At 41.3% G+C, this 12,812-nt stretch overlaps 1 protein-coding gene across 1 annotated transcript in view; it reads right to left on the bottom strand.

The window, feature by feature from the left end:
* Window positions 1-12,812, bottom strand: part of plekho1b (pleckstrin homology domain containing, family O member 1b) — a 36,369-nt gene that overhangs the window by 4,136 nt on the left and 19,421 nt on the right. The window contains exon 3 of the mRNA XM_041793996.1: window positions 5,794-5,934. Within this exon, the coding sequence (XP_041649930.1) occupies window positions 5,794-5,934 (141 nt within the window). The remainder of the gene's footprint in view (window positions 1-5,793; window positions 5,935-12,812) is intronic.

Below are 12,812 nucleotides of genomic sequence, written 5' to 3'. Positions count from 1 at the left end.
TTTGTAAAGGTTTCTAGGGGAATAATTCAAATTAAAGCCATAATAGAGCCACATGAGGCTCTGGAGGTTCATGAATCAGTGGAAGACTGAATCTTTGAATATCCAGAATATAAAACAATATAATAGAAATTATCGAAAGATTCAGAGAATCTGGAGACAAGGTCGAAGGTCAGTATTAAATACTGGAGATGTTTGGGCCCTCAGGGGCCACTGCATTAAAAACAGACATGATTCTGTAGTGAAATCACTGCATGGGCTCAGGAACATTCCAGAAATCATCGTCTGTCAACACAGTTGGCCGTGCCATCCACCAATGACAGTTAAAGCTGGATCATGGAGAGAAGAAGCCATATGTGAACAGGATCCAGAAACACCGTGGTCCGTCTTCTCTGGACCAAAGCTCATTTAACATGGACATTAAACAATTGTTGTTGACTGGACAAAGTGCTCACTGACACACCGCTGTATCTGACTCCTCAGTGGGAGTCACAGATCTCCAGATGGCCCACAGACTGTAACAGAAGCTGCCACCTGTCTGCAGACACCTGATCCTCTCCCTGAGGCATTCTGGGTATTTGTGGAACGGCCTGCAGTTATCTGCTGACTGTGTGAGTGCGAGTGCTGCTGTCCAGGAAAGTGTAGAGCAGCTGTTCACAGTTTCTCTGAGGCTGTTTATCATAACAACCGTGGTCACAAATCTGTTTCCTGTGTCTGCGTCAATGATAGTGGTGGTGCCGTTTCAGTTTTAGTTGTTATTGACGTTGTAGATGTAGTTGTTGACGTTGTATATGTAGTTGTTTTTGACGGTGAGGTTGTAGATGTAGTTGGTGTTGATGTTGTATATGTAGTTGTTGTCAACATTGTAGATGTAGTTGTTGTTGACGTTGTAGATGTAGTTGGTGTTGACGTAGTAGATGTAGTTGTTGTCGACTTGGAGATGTAGTTGGTGTTGATGTTGTAGATCTTGTTTTTTGTTGAGGTTGTAGCTGTTGTCTATGTTGAAGTTGTAGTTTTGTATTTGTTGACGTTGTAGCTGTAGTCTTTGTTGAATTCGTAGTGTTGTTTTTGTTGACGTCGTAGCTGTAGTCTTTGTTGTAGTTGTAGTGTTGTTTTTGTTGACGTTGTAGCTGTTGTTTTTGTTGTAGTTGTAGTGTTGTTTTTGTTGACGTTGCAGCTGTAGTCTTTGTTGTAGTTGTAGTGTTGTTTTTGTTGACGTCGTAGCTGTGGTCTTTGTTGAATTTGTAGTGTTGTTTTTGTTGACGTTGTAGCTGTAGCCTCTGTTTAATTTGTAGTGTTGTTTTTGTTGACGTAGCTATAGTCTTTTTTGAATTTGTTGTTTTGTTATTGTTGATGTTGTAGCTGTTGTTTTTGTTGTAGTTGTAGTGTTGTTTTTGTTGACGTTGTAGCTGTAGTCTCTGTTTAATTTGTAGTGTTGTTTTTGTTGACGTTGTAGCTGTAGTCTTTGTTGTTGTTGTAATGTTGTTTTTGTTGGCGTTGTAGCTGTAGTCTTTGTTGTTGTTGTAGTGTTGTTTTTGATGACGTTGTAGCTGTAGTCTTTGTTGTAGTTGTAGCGATGTTTTTGTTGACGTTGTAGCTGTAGTCATTGTTGTAGTTGTAGTGATGTTTTTGTTGACGTTGTAGCTGTGGTCTTTGTTGAATTTGTAGTGTTGTTTTTGTTGACGTTGTAGCTGTAGTCTTTGTTGACGTTGTAGTGTTGTTTTTGTTGACGTTGTAGCTGTAGTCTTTGTTGTAGTTGTAGCGATGTTTTTGTTGACGTTGTAGCTGTAGTCATTGTTGTAGTTGTAGTGATGTTTTTGTTGACGTTGTAGCTGTGGTCTTTGTTGAATTTGTAGTGTTGTTTTTGTTGACGTTGTAGCTGTAGCCTCTGTTTAATTCGTACTTTTGTTTTTGTTGACGTTGTAGCTGTAGTCTTTGTTGAATTTGTAGTGTTGTTTTTGTTGACGTTGTAGCTGTAGTCTTTGTTGACGTTGTAGTGTTGTTTTTGTTGACGTTGTAGCTGAAGTCTTTGTTGTAGTTGTAGTGTTGTTTTTGTTGACGTTGTAGCTGTAGTCTTTGTTGTAGTTGTAGCGATGTTTTTGTTGACGTTGTAGCTGTAGTCATTGTTGTAGTTGTAGTGATGTTTTTGTTGACGTTGTAGCTGTGGTCTTTGTTGAATTTGTAGTGTTGTTTTTGTTGACGTTGTAGCTGTAGTCTCTGTTTAATTCGTACTTTTGTTTTTGTTGACGTTGTAGCTGTAGTCTTTGTTGAATTTGTAGTGTTGGTTTTGTTGATGTTGTAGCTGTAGTCTTTGTTGTAGTTGTAGTGTTGTTTTTGTTGACGTTGTAGCTGTAGTCTTTGTTGACATTGTAGTGTTGTTTTTGTTGACGTTGTAGCTGTAGTCTTTGTTGAAGTTGTAGCGTTGTTTTTGTTGACGTTGTAGCTGTTGTCTTTGTTGAAGTTGTAGTGTTGTTTTTGTTGACGTTGTAGCTGTAGTCTTTGTTGAAGTTGTAGTGTTGTTTTTGTTGACGTTGTAGCTGTTGTCTTTGTTGAAGTTGTAGTGTTGTTTTTGTTGACGTTGTAGCTGTTGTCTTTGTTGAAGTTGTAGTGTTGTTTTTGTTGACGTAGCTGTAGTCTTTGTTGAAGTTGTAGTGTTGTTTTTGTTGACGTTGTAGCTGTAGTCTTTGTTGAAGTCGTAGTGTTGTTTTTGTTGACGTTGTAGCTGTAGTCTTTGTTGAAGTTGTAGTGTTGTTTTTGTTGACGTTGTAGCTGTTGTCTTTGTTGAAGTTGTAGTGTTGTTTTTGTTGACGTTGTAGTTGTAGTCTTTGTTGAATTTGTAGTGTTGTTTGTGTTGATGTTATAGCTATAGTCTTTGTTGAAGTTGTAGTGTTGTTTTTGTTGACGTTGTAGCTGTAGTCTTTGTTGAAGTCGTAGTGTTGTTTTTGTTGACGTTGTAGCTGTAGTCTTTGTTGAAGTTGTAGTGTTGTTTTTGTTGACGTTGTAGCTGTTGTCTTTGTTGAAGTTGTAGTGTTGTTTTTGTTGACGTTGTAGTTGTAGTCTTTGTTGAATTTGTAGTGTTGTTTGTGTTGATGTTATAGCTATAGTCTTTGTTGAATTTGTAGTGTTGTTTTTGTTGACGTTGTAGCTGTAGTCTTTGTTAAAGTTGTAGTGTTGTTTTTGTTGACGTTGTAGCTGTTGTCTTTGTTGAAGTTGTAGTGTTGTTTTTGTTGACGTTGTAGCTGTGGTCTCTGTAGTAACACTTTGGCCTGTCTTTTGACTGTTCCAGGTCCAGCTTTAGCACAGTAACCCCCTCTAAATAAGTCTGATGACTTAATAACACACCTGCTGCGCTCACTAGCAACTAAACCAAGCCAAGGCCAACGTCTTCTGACAGTGCCAGGGCTAATGGAAGCTTGAGGGTCAAACGAGCTCAGTCACAGTACGGATTGTCAAGTTTGAGTACTCTGAGAGGATCACCCCGTTTATACAGCATAAACAGGGATTTATACCCATTTAGGTCATTCAGATGAGTGTTAATCCTTAATGCTTTGTCTGGACACACCTCAGTGACTACAGATATCTGAAAGCTCAGACTGATCCAGAGGTGGTCTGGGATGTCCTCTACCATATTCTACTGGTAGTGTAGACACAATGCTCAGGGCTCCCAACCGCCTCATTTGGTACCAGTTTGGAAGGAAATGTCTCTCAAACGGGGGCAGGCTCTCGTTGTGGTCTTGGAACCAGCTTGTCTGCTAATAACACATCAGGACTCCCTCGGAACTTTTCATCAGGACAACAGGAGGGAGAAAAGCTGTTAAAAAGGCACCAAAAACTCTTGTGTTATGAAAAAATGTAAATACTTCATCTCTCTATGATTATTAGATCATAGATGTACCAACAACCTTTCCCACATGTAGACTGTTCTTTGTTGGCAACTTGTAGAAAAGTGATCTTTCTCTTCCCCTGTTATTTAAATAAGTAGAAATGTTACAGACCACTCAATCGATCTTACTGCAAACATCTTCCGGTTCATACAGCGTCATAATGGGGATTTCTGTTAAATACAACACAATGAACCCCTGTCTGGTAGAGATGGCAATCAGCCACTGCTGTGATACCATTTTGGAGATAAGGAAGTCATTATTTTATTCTTTCAATGAAAATGTGAATAATAACAAAAGCAGTATAATACGATAACATTTCTCCTTCCACACTGACGTTATATAGAGCCGCTACTAAGTCTTAACTGCCGCCTCCTGTGTGACGAGAAAGGCAGCCTTGCCTGTGAGCCTGTGCTGAGGGCAACAGACCCAACCTTTACACTTACAGATCTAAGTACACGCTTACGAATCTGAGTACAAAACGTGCGCGGTACAAGTGCTGCAAAAGTCACGTGTGTATGATGGCCAATTGAAAGGCAGATTCTGAACCAAAATGAACTAAGTCCACAAATACAAATTGGTCTACATATTTGCAGATTACTGCACACATTTGTGGATCTTTGTACAAATTTGCAAAACTTTGCCCACATTTGCAGATCTGTGCACGCATTTGTGGATTTGTGCGCAGATCTTTGTACGCATTTGCAAATACATTTGCAACAATAATAGCTCCATACTGCCACTTCTTAACAGCTTTTCATCATTTCTGCCCATTTCAGATCCTTTTGTTGTCACTTCCAATTCAATTTTTGCCACTTTTAACCACGTTTTACTGCCCATTTTTCCATCTCTGCCCAATTCTGACACCTTATGATTATTTTTTGTCAATGACCAACCCCTTTTTTTTTTACAACTTTGGCTACACATTTTGACAATTTTTATGCCTTTTTGCCATTTATAACCACTTTTAACAATTTTTTTGCCCTTACGTTTCCACTTTTGACCTATTTTTACTACTTAACCCTCTTTCCCTACTGTAGCTGCCCATTTTTTTACCCTCTCTCCACTCTATGCGCAATTTTGACACCTTAGACCATTTTCTGTCCATTTTTTTTTTATCCTTTTATGCCTTTCTTAAACCATTTTTCCACTTTAACCCCTTTTTTCCAGTTTTGACCTTTTGCCTTTTTTTATAACAACCACTCAGTGATGCTCCCTAACAGTTATTTCAGTTTCTTCTCCTTTATTCTCTGGCATCCTGACGTTTGAGCCAATCATGGCTTATCGATGAAGTCTAACATTCCTTTCCAAAGGGGGAAGTTAACGCACCTGTTCACAGTGTAAACATCATAGACATTATATACGTAGACGCCTCATTGGCCAGTGGGCCGTACGTCAACGCCACCATCTTTCCAGAGGTATTCCACGTTATATACAAACCACTCATAACAACCACTTAAATGTAAACTTGTTTGTTTTTAATCACAAAACCCTTCATCCCTCATTGACTTACACTGTTTATGGAATGGTCTTTCCTCTGGTAATACGGCACGTTGACACGTTGACGTATAGCGGCAGCGGGCAAACACAGTCAATGAGGTGTCTACGTGTATAATGTCTATGGTAAACATGACCATAAAGGTCGTTCTCTCATAAGAAAAGGTTAGAGTCTATTTTACTTCAGCATAAATAAAAAAACTTCCTTCTTTGTTTCTTCCATAAGATTCACTTTATAATGGACCATGATGTTGCTGACCTCCATGGGCCCCAGAAAGCTCCGCCCCTTTACCCCCCTTATGTTTGGCCTTGCCTGGCACTAACCTTCACCGACGTTAACCCCATCTAACTCGATCCTTTTTCTGAAACAGCTGATCTTAGGTCAGTTCAGGGTCAGATCCTAACAGTCAGGCGTTACCATGTTTCCCGGCGAGCTGCAGCGCTGCAGTCTGAACTTGCTGTGGTTCTTTTTGCTGCGGCTCTTGTTCTTCCTGATCTCCTCACAGCGCTCATAATCGGACAGGTCTAACACCTGGTCGGCCCGGCCCAGCTCCTTCACCTGCACACAGAACAGAACACCTGGATTTAAACAGATGCTGACAGGTAGGGTACTAACATCACAGAGGTTTGTTCCAAAGAAATGGACTGTTTAGGTTCTTATTTTAAGCTTCAGAGACTGAAGGAGTGCTCCAGCAGATCCTTCATTCCTACAGCAGAGTTTTTAACACCATGTAGAGAAATATGTATTCAACACAGCGAGGGATTTTTAACTCAGCTGTTCCAAACTAACATTATTTTACACAAAAACTACCAGGGTCCAAATGATCATCATAGACCCACCATGCAGACCCTGGTACTTCTAAAGAGGGTCATCATGTAGACCCTGGTAGTTCTAAAGGGGTCATCATGTAGACCCTGGTACTTCTAAAGGGGTCATCATGTAGACCCTGGTAGTTCTAAAGGGGTCATCATGTAGACCCTGGTAGTTCTAAAGGGGTCATCATGTAGACCCTGGTACTTCTAAGCCATGTAGACCCTGGTACTTCTAAAGGGGTCATCATTTAGACCCTGTTACTTCTAAAGGGGTCATCATGTAGACCCTGGTAGTTCTAAAGGGGTCATCATGTAGACCCTGGTAGTTCTAAAGGGGTCATCATGTAGACCCTGGTACTTCTAAAGGGGGGTCGTCATGTAGACCCTGGTACTTCTAAAGGGGTCATCATGTAGACCCTGGTACTTCTAAAGGGGGTCGTCATGTAGACCCTGGTACTTCTAAAGGGGGTCGTCATGTAGACCCTGGTACTTCTAAAGGGGGTTATCATGTAGACCCTGGTACTTCTAAAGGGGGGTCGTCATGTAGACCCTGGTAGTTCTAAAGGGGTCATCATGTAGACCCTGGTAGTTCTAAAGGGGGTCATCATGTAGACCCTGGTAGTTCTAAAGGGGTCATCATGTAGACCCTGGTAGTTCTAAAGGGGTCATCATGTAGACCCTGGTAGTTCTAAAGGGGGTCATCATGTAGACCCTGGTACTTCTAAAGGGGGGTCGTCATGTAGACCCTGGTACTTCTAAAGGGGGTCGTCATGTAGACCCTGGTACTTCTAAAGGGGGTCATCATGTAGACCCTGGTAGTTCTAAGGGGGGTCTTCATGTAGACCCTGGTAGTTCTAAGGGGGGTCTTCATGTAGACCCTGGTAGTTCTAAAGGGGGTCATCATGTAGACCCTGGTACTTCTAAAGGGGGTCGTCATGTAGACCCTGGTACTTCTAAAGGGGGTTATCATGTAGACCCTGGTAGTTCTAAGGGGGGTCTTCATGTAGACCCTGGTAGTTCTAAAGGGGGTCATCATGTAGACCCTGGTAGTTCTAAAGGGGGTCATCATGTAGACCCTGGTAGTTCTAAAGGGGTCATCATGTAGACCCTGGTACTTCTAAAGGGGGGTCGTCATGTAGACCCTGGTACTTCTAAAGGGGTCATCATGTAGACCCTGGTAGTTCTAAAGGGGTCATCATGTAGACCCTGGTACTTCTAAAGGGGTCATCATGTAGACCCTGGTAGTTCTAAAGGGGTCATCATGTAGACCCTGGTAGTTCTAAAGGGGTCATCATGTAGACCCTGGTACTTCTAAAGGGGGGTCGTCATGTAGACCCTGGTACTTCTAAAGGGGTCATCATGTAGACCCTGGTAGTTCTAAAGGGGGTCATCATGTAGACCCTGGTAGTTCTAAAGGGGTCATCATGTAGACCCTGGTAGTTCTAAAGGGGTCATCATGTAGACCCTGGTACTTCTAAAGGGGGGTCGTCATGTAGACCCTGGTACTTCTAAAGGGGTCATCATGTAGACCCTGGTACTTCTAAAGGGGGTCGTCATGTAGACCCTGGTACTTCTAAAGGGGGTCGTCATGTAGACCCTGGTACTTCTAAAGGGGGTTATCATGTAGACCCTGGTAGTTCTAAGGGGGGTCTTCATGTAGACCCTGGTAGTTCTAAAGGGGGTCATCATGTAGACCCTGGTAGTTCTAAAGGGGGTCATCATGTAGACCCTGGTAGTTCTAAAGGGGTCATCATGTAGACCCTGGTAGTTCTAAAGGGTTATCATGTAGACCCTGGTAGTTCTAAAGGGGGTCATTGTTTAGACCCTGGTAGTTCTAAAGGGGGTCATCATGTAGACCCTGGTAGTTCTAAAGGGGTCATCATGTAGACCCTGGTACTTCTAAAGGGGGTCATCATGTAGACCCTGGTAGTTCTAAAGGGGGTCTTCATGTAGACCCTGGTAGTTCTAAGGGGGGTCTTCATGTAGACCCTGGTAGTTCTAAAGGGGGTCATCATGTAGACCCTGGTACTTCTAAAGGGGGTCGTCATGTAGACCCTGGTACTTCTAAAGGGGGTTATCATGTAGACCCTGGTAGTTCTAAGGGGGGTCTTCATGTAGACCCTGGTAGTTCTAAAGGGGGTCATCATGTAGACCCTGGTAGTTCTAAAGGGGGTCATCATGTAGACCCTGGTAGTTCTAAAGGGGTCATCATGTAGACCCTGGTAGTTCTAAAGGGGTCATCATGTAGACCCTGGTAGTTCTAAAGGGGGTCATCATGTAGACCCTGGTACTTCTAAAGGGGGGTCGTCATGTAGACCCTGGTACTTCTAAAGGGGGTCGTCATGTAGACCCTGGTACTTCTAAAGGGGGTCATCATGTAGACCCTGGTAGTTCTAAGGGGGGTCTTCATGTAGACCCTGGTAGTTCTAAGGGGGGTCTTCATGTAGACCCTGGTAGTTCTAAAGGGGGTCATCATGTAGACCCTGGTACTTCTAAAGGGGGTCATCATGTAGACCCTGGTACTTCTAAAGGGGGTCATCATGTAGACCCTGGTAGTCCTAAAGGGGGTCATAGGGTGTTTGGAAAAGCTCGGGTGGTGGTCGTCTGGGGAACAGGGATGTTCACTGTTCAGATTTTTTTGGACATTTCTGTGCAGAAATTCTGCGTACTGTTCCTTTAAATCATTCTTTTATAGTCGGAGGTTCCTGTAAATGTGAACGTTGTCTTTTTATGGCTGAAGAGCTTCTTTAATCCTGATATTATGAAGTCTTTCTGCAGCACACTTCCTTTAACGATCAAAATAAAATGCAAACACAGTCAAATAGAGACAGCTTCATTTACAGACTCCAAACTTCCTTCAACACATTCAAATATTCAGAAAATAAAGACCAGGGCTACTGCAGGACCGTAAACACACATCTGAGACAAAAATTGCTGAAGCTGCACAAACACGAACGGTTTCAGTGATTCTGGATTCAACAGGTCTGGATGCAGGTCTCTGTCATAAAAATGGTGAAAGATCTGTGAATTTCATCAATGAATGATGTCAGATGTGATATCCTGCCCATCCTTACATGGAAGATGAAAACAGGGAAGAGGACAAACATCCTAAAATCTGGAGCATGCTGCGCCTGAGGGGAGGACCACCAGCTGAGGAGTGTTTCTGTGAAGATGCTCCTTATTAAAGTAGAAACATGGTGATTACAGACTAGATAGGAAGTTTTCAGTGTTCCTGTCTGAGCTTTCTCTCCTGCTGAACTCTGACCGGGTCACGTGGCGTTGGTGGTAACACAGATGTCAGACAGGGAGGAGCTGCTGCCACATATAGCCGTTACACAGAGACGGCGGGGGTTAGTGTGTTTCCTGCAGCAGCTCAGTTCTTCAGGTTAACTTTAGCTCGTTAATCCCCATGGAAACCGCATCCATAATTAACGAGCTTTAAACTGAGACTTCCTGGGAGAGAGGCCACGCCCACCTCACACACAGACACCATCATATGTGCAGTGTGATAGAGGATCTGGGCTGTGTTGGAGGTCGGCCGTCCCCTCCGGCTCTATCTCTCCGTGTTGACGTCTCTGTGCTCCATCAGCTGATCAATAATCAATCTTCAGTGATCAGAGCCGCTTACGTAACGCCGTCTGTCACTGACCTTTGTCCTCTTTACTCACTTAGACAGGAAGCTGCAAACCTGAAGCTGAACGCCGCCATGGACCGCCAACAGGAGTTTAAACCAGGGCTGGGCGATTAATCGAAATGTAGATTAAATCACAGGATGACCTGCTGCGATTTTCAAACTGCCGAGGGTGAACTATCTTTTTGACCTGAAATGTGTTTGTAAGCAGAGTTTTTTTACTCTACACATAATACAAACATTCAAGTGCCAATATTTTCTAGAATAATTGACAAAAGTTCCTACTTTCCTCGTATATTTCTGTCTTCTTTAAAATAAGAAATCCATAAAATCGTCACTCCCTTCATTACAATTCAGATCAAGTTTGTAATATAAGACAAAATAATTGCAATAAGACATTTTTGTTGGATTGATTTGAATTTTGGGGGGATTTTTGCTAGATATTTTGGCAGAAATTTGAGAAATTTATTTTGACATTTTTAGGAATTTGATTTGATTTGAATTTTGGGGGGAAATTTGCTTTGAAAATTTAAAGTGTTTTCTTGAAAATTTAAAAAATGTATTTGTAAATTTTTGGGAATTTGATTTGAATTTCTTTATTTAGAAAATTTTAGGTATTTTAATGGAAATTTTTAACATTTATTTGTAAATTTTGGGAAACTTGATTCGAATTTCTGGGGGAGTTAGCTTTGAAACCTTTAGGTAATTTTAATTCTTTATTCTTCCATTATTTTAAGAAGTTAATTTGATTTTTTAGGGGGGCTTGCTTTTTTTGTATTTTCATGAAAATTTCAGGAATTTATCTGAAAATTTTGTGGAATTTAATGAGATTTTTTTAGGTAGTGGGGCATGTTTTTAATTCTTAAATATTTTCTTCAAATTTTTGAACATTTATTTGTAGATTTTGGGAGAATGGATATATATTTCTGGGGGAAATAGCTTTGTGTGTTATAATATAAAATGGTTTATAAAATGAGGAAGCTGAGGAATAATCACGTTAAATTGCAATCGCATGTTGGGTGAAAAAAATCACAATTACATTATTTTCCCAAATCCTTCAGCCCTAGTTTAAACCAGCGTTGGGTTGACACGAGACCAGGATGTAAACCCTGATCAGGTTCTCGACTAGTCTGACAGAGGAGCGAGGGATCTGAGTCAGTATCCAGGATACCGTTCATTTACACTCATCTCATGTTAGAACTGAGATATTTCCTTTAGTAGAGGAACATGTCAGGCATAGTTCCGAAAAAGTTGGGGCGCTGTGTAAGATGTAAATAAACAAAAGGTAACGATTGTCAAACCTCAAAAAACAACATCTGATTCTCAATAGAACAAAAACAACATATCAGATGTTAAAAAAACAACAACTTTAGAAGCATTTTACAACAAATCAGCTTAGTTATCAACAGGTCAGTCACATGACTGGGCATAAAAGGAGCATTTTTAGAGAGGCAGAGTCTCTCAGAAGTAAAGATGGGCAGAGGTTCACCAATCTGAGAAGAGCTGAGACTAAAAATTGTGGAACAATTTCAGAAAAATGTTCCTGAAGACTTTGAATCTCCCTCCATCTACAGTCATAATATCATCAACAGATTCAGAGAATCTGGAGAAATCTCTGAGAGCAAGGGACAAGGCTGAAATCACTGCATGGGCTCAGGAACATTCCAGAAATCATCGCCTGTCTACACAGCTGGCCGTGCCATCCACCAATGACAGTTAAAGCTGGATCATGGAGAGAAGAAGCCATATGTTACAGGATCCAGAAACACCGTGGTCCATCTTCTCTGGACCAGAGCTCATTTAACATGGACTGAGGAAACATGAAAAACTGTTCTGTGGTCAGAGGAAACCACAGATGCCGTGTCCTGTGGACTAAAGAGGAGAGGGAGCATCCAGCTTGTTCTCCCAGCTCAGTTCTAAAGCCTGCATCTCTGAGGGTTGCATTAGTGCCTATGGCATGGGCAGCTTACCCAGGACTGTAGAGCAGATAGAATCCTACATCAGACAAGAATGGGACAACACTCATCTCCCAAAACTCCATCAACTGGTCTCCTTACTTCCCAGACGTTTACAGACTGTGGTTAAAGAAGAGGGGATACCATACAATGGTAATCATGTCCCTACTTGTTTGAAATGTTGCTGCCATCTAGTTTATTTTTATTTTTTTTTATTTAACCTTTATTTAACCAGATAAATCCCATTGAGATCAGGATCTCATTTACAAGGGCGACCTGGCCAAGATGTCAGCAGCACACGTCAAATATCAATACAAAGTTAAAAAGGTTTAGGCAATAAAATTACAACCAGTAAATATATCAAAAAACAACAACTTGACAATGGAAGAGCAATAATTTTATATTTATTATTTTATATTTTTCCTGAAATGTTAAAATGTCTCCGTTTAACCTCTGATATGTGGTTTATGTTCTATTTTTATATTCTGTGGTGAATCAAATATGGGTTTATCATTGTTTTTATTTACATTTACGCAGTGTCCCAACTTTTTTGGAATTGTGGTTGTATATAAAAACGTTATCAGTGATGACATCACCGCCCAGCCTGATCTCCCATCAGCCCTCAGTCCTGATTCCTCGATCTCTGCCAGCTGGTTGGAGCCTTTGGAGGCCTCTGTTGTCATGGAAGCCCCCCCCCCATGTCATCAATGGTCGTATTTAGAGAGAACAGACACAGAGAGCTCATTAGAACAACAACAGATTAATGAGAGACGGTTTTAGAGCAGCTTTGACACAGATTAACACACTAACCCTCAGAGAACCCGCTCACCAGATTATACAGACATTCTAACATTATGTTCTGTATGGTAACAGTCCTATTATGATGTTCTGACGAGCGGAACACTTCTGTGATGTTAAAGAGACAATAAACGTTCTAACATTATGTTCTGTAGGGGAAACAGTACTGTTATGATGTTATAGAGACAAAAAACGTTCTAACATTATGTTCTGTAGGGGTAACAGTTCCATTATGATGTT

The sequence above is a fragment of the Cheilinus undulatus genome, linkage group 8, assembly GCF_018320785.1.
Source record: "Cheilinus undulatus linkage group 8, ASM1832078v1, whole genome shotgun sequence".
NCBI classification, from domain to species: Eukaryota; Metazoa; Chordata; class Actinopteri; order Labriformes; family Labridae; genus Cheilinus; species Cheilinus undulatus.
Note: the sequence above shows the minus strand (reverse complement) of the source record. Positions and strands in the feature narration are given on the sequence as shown.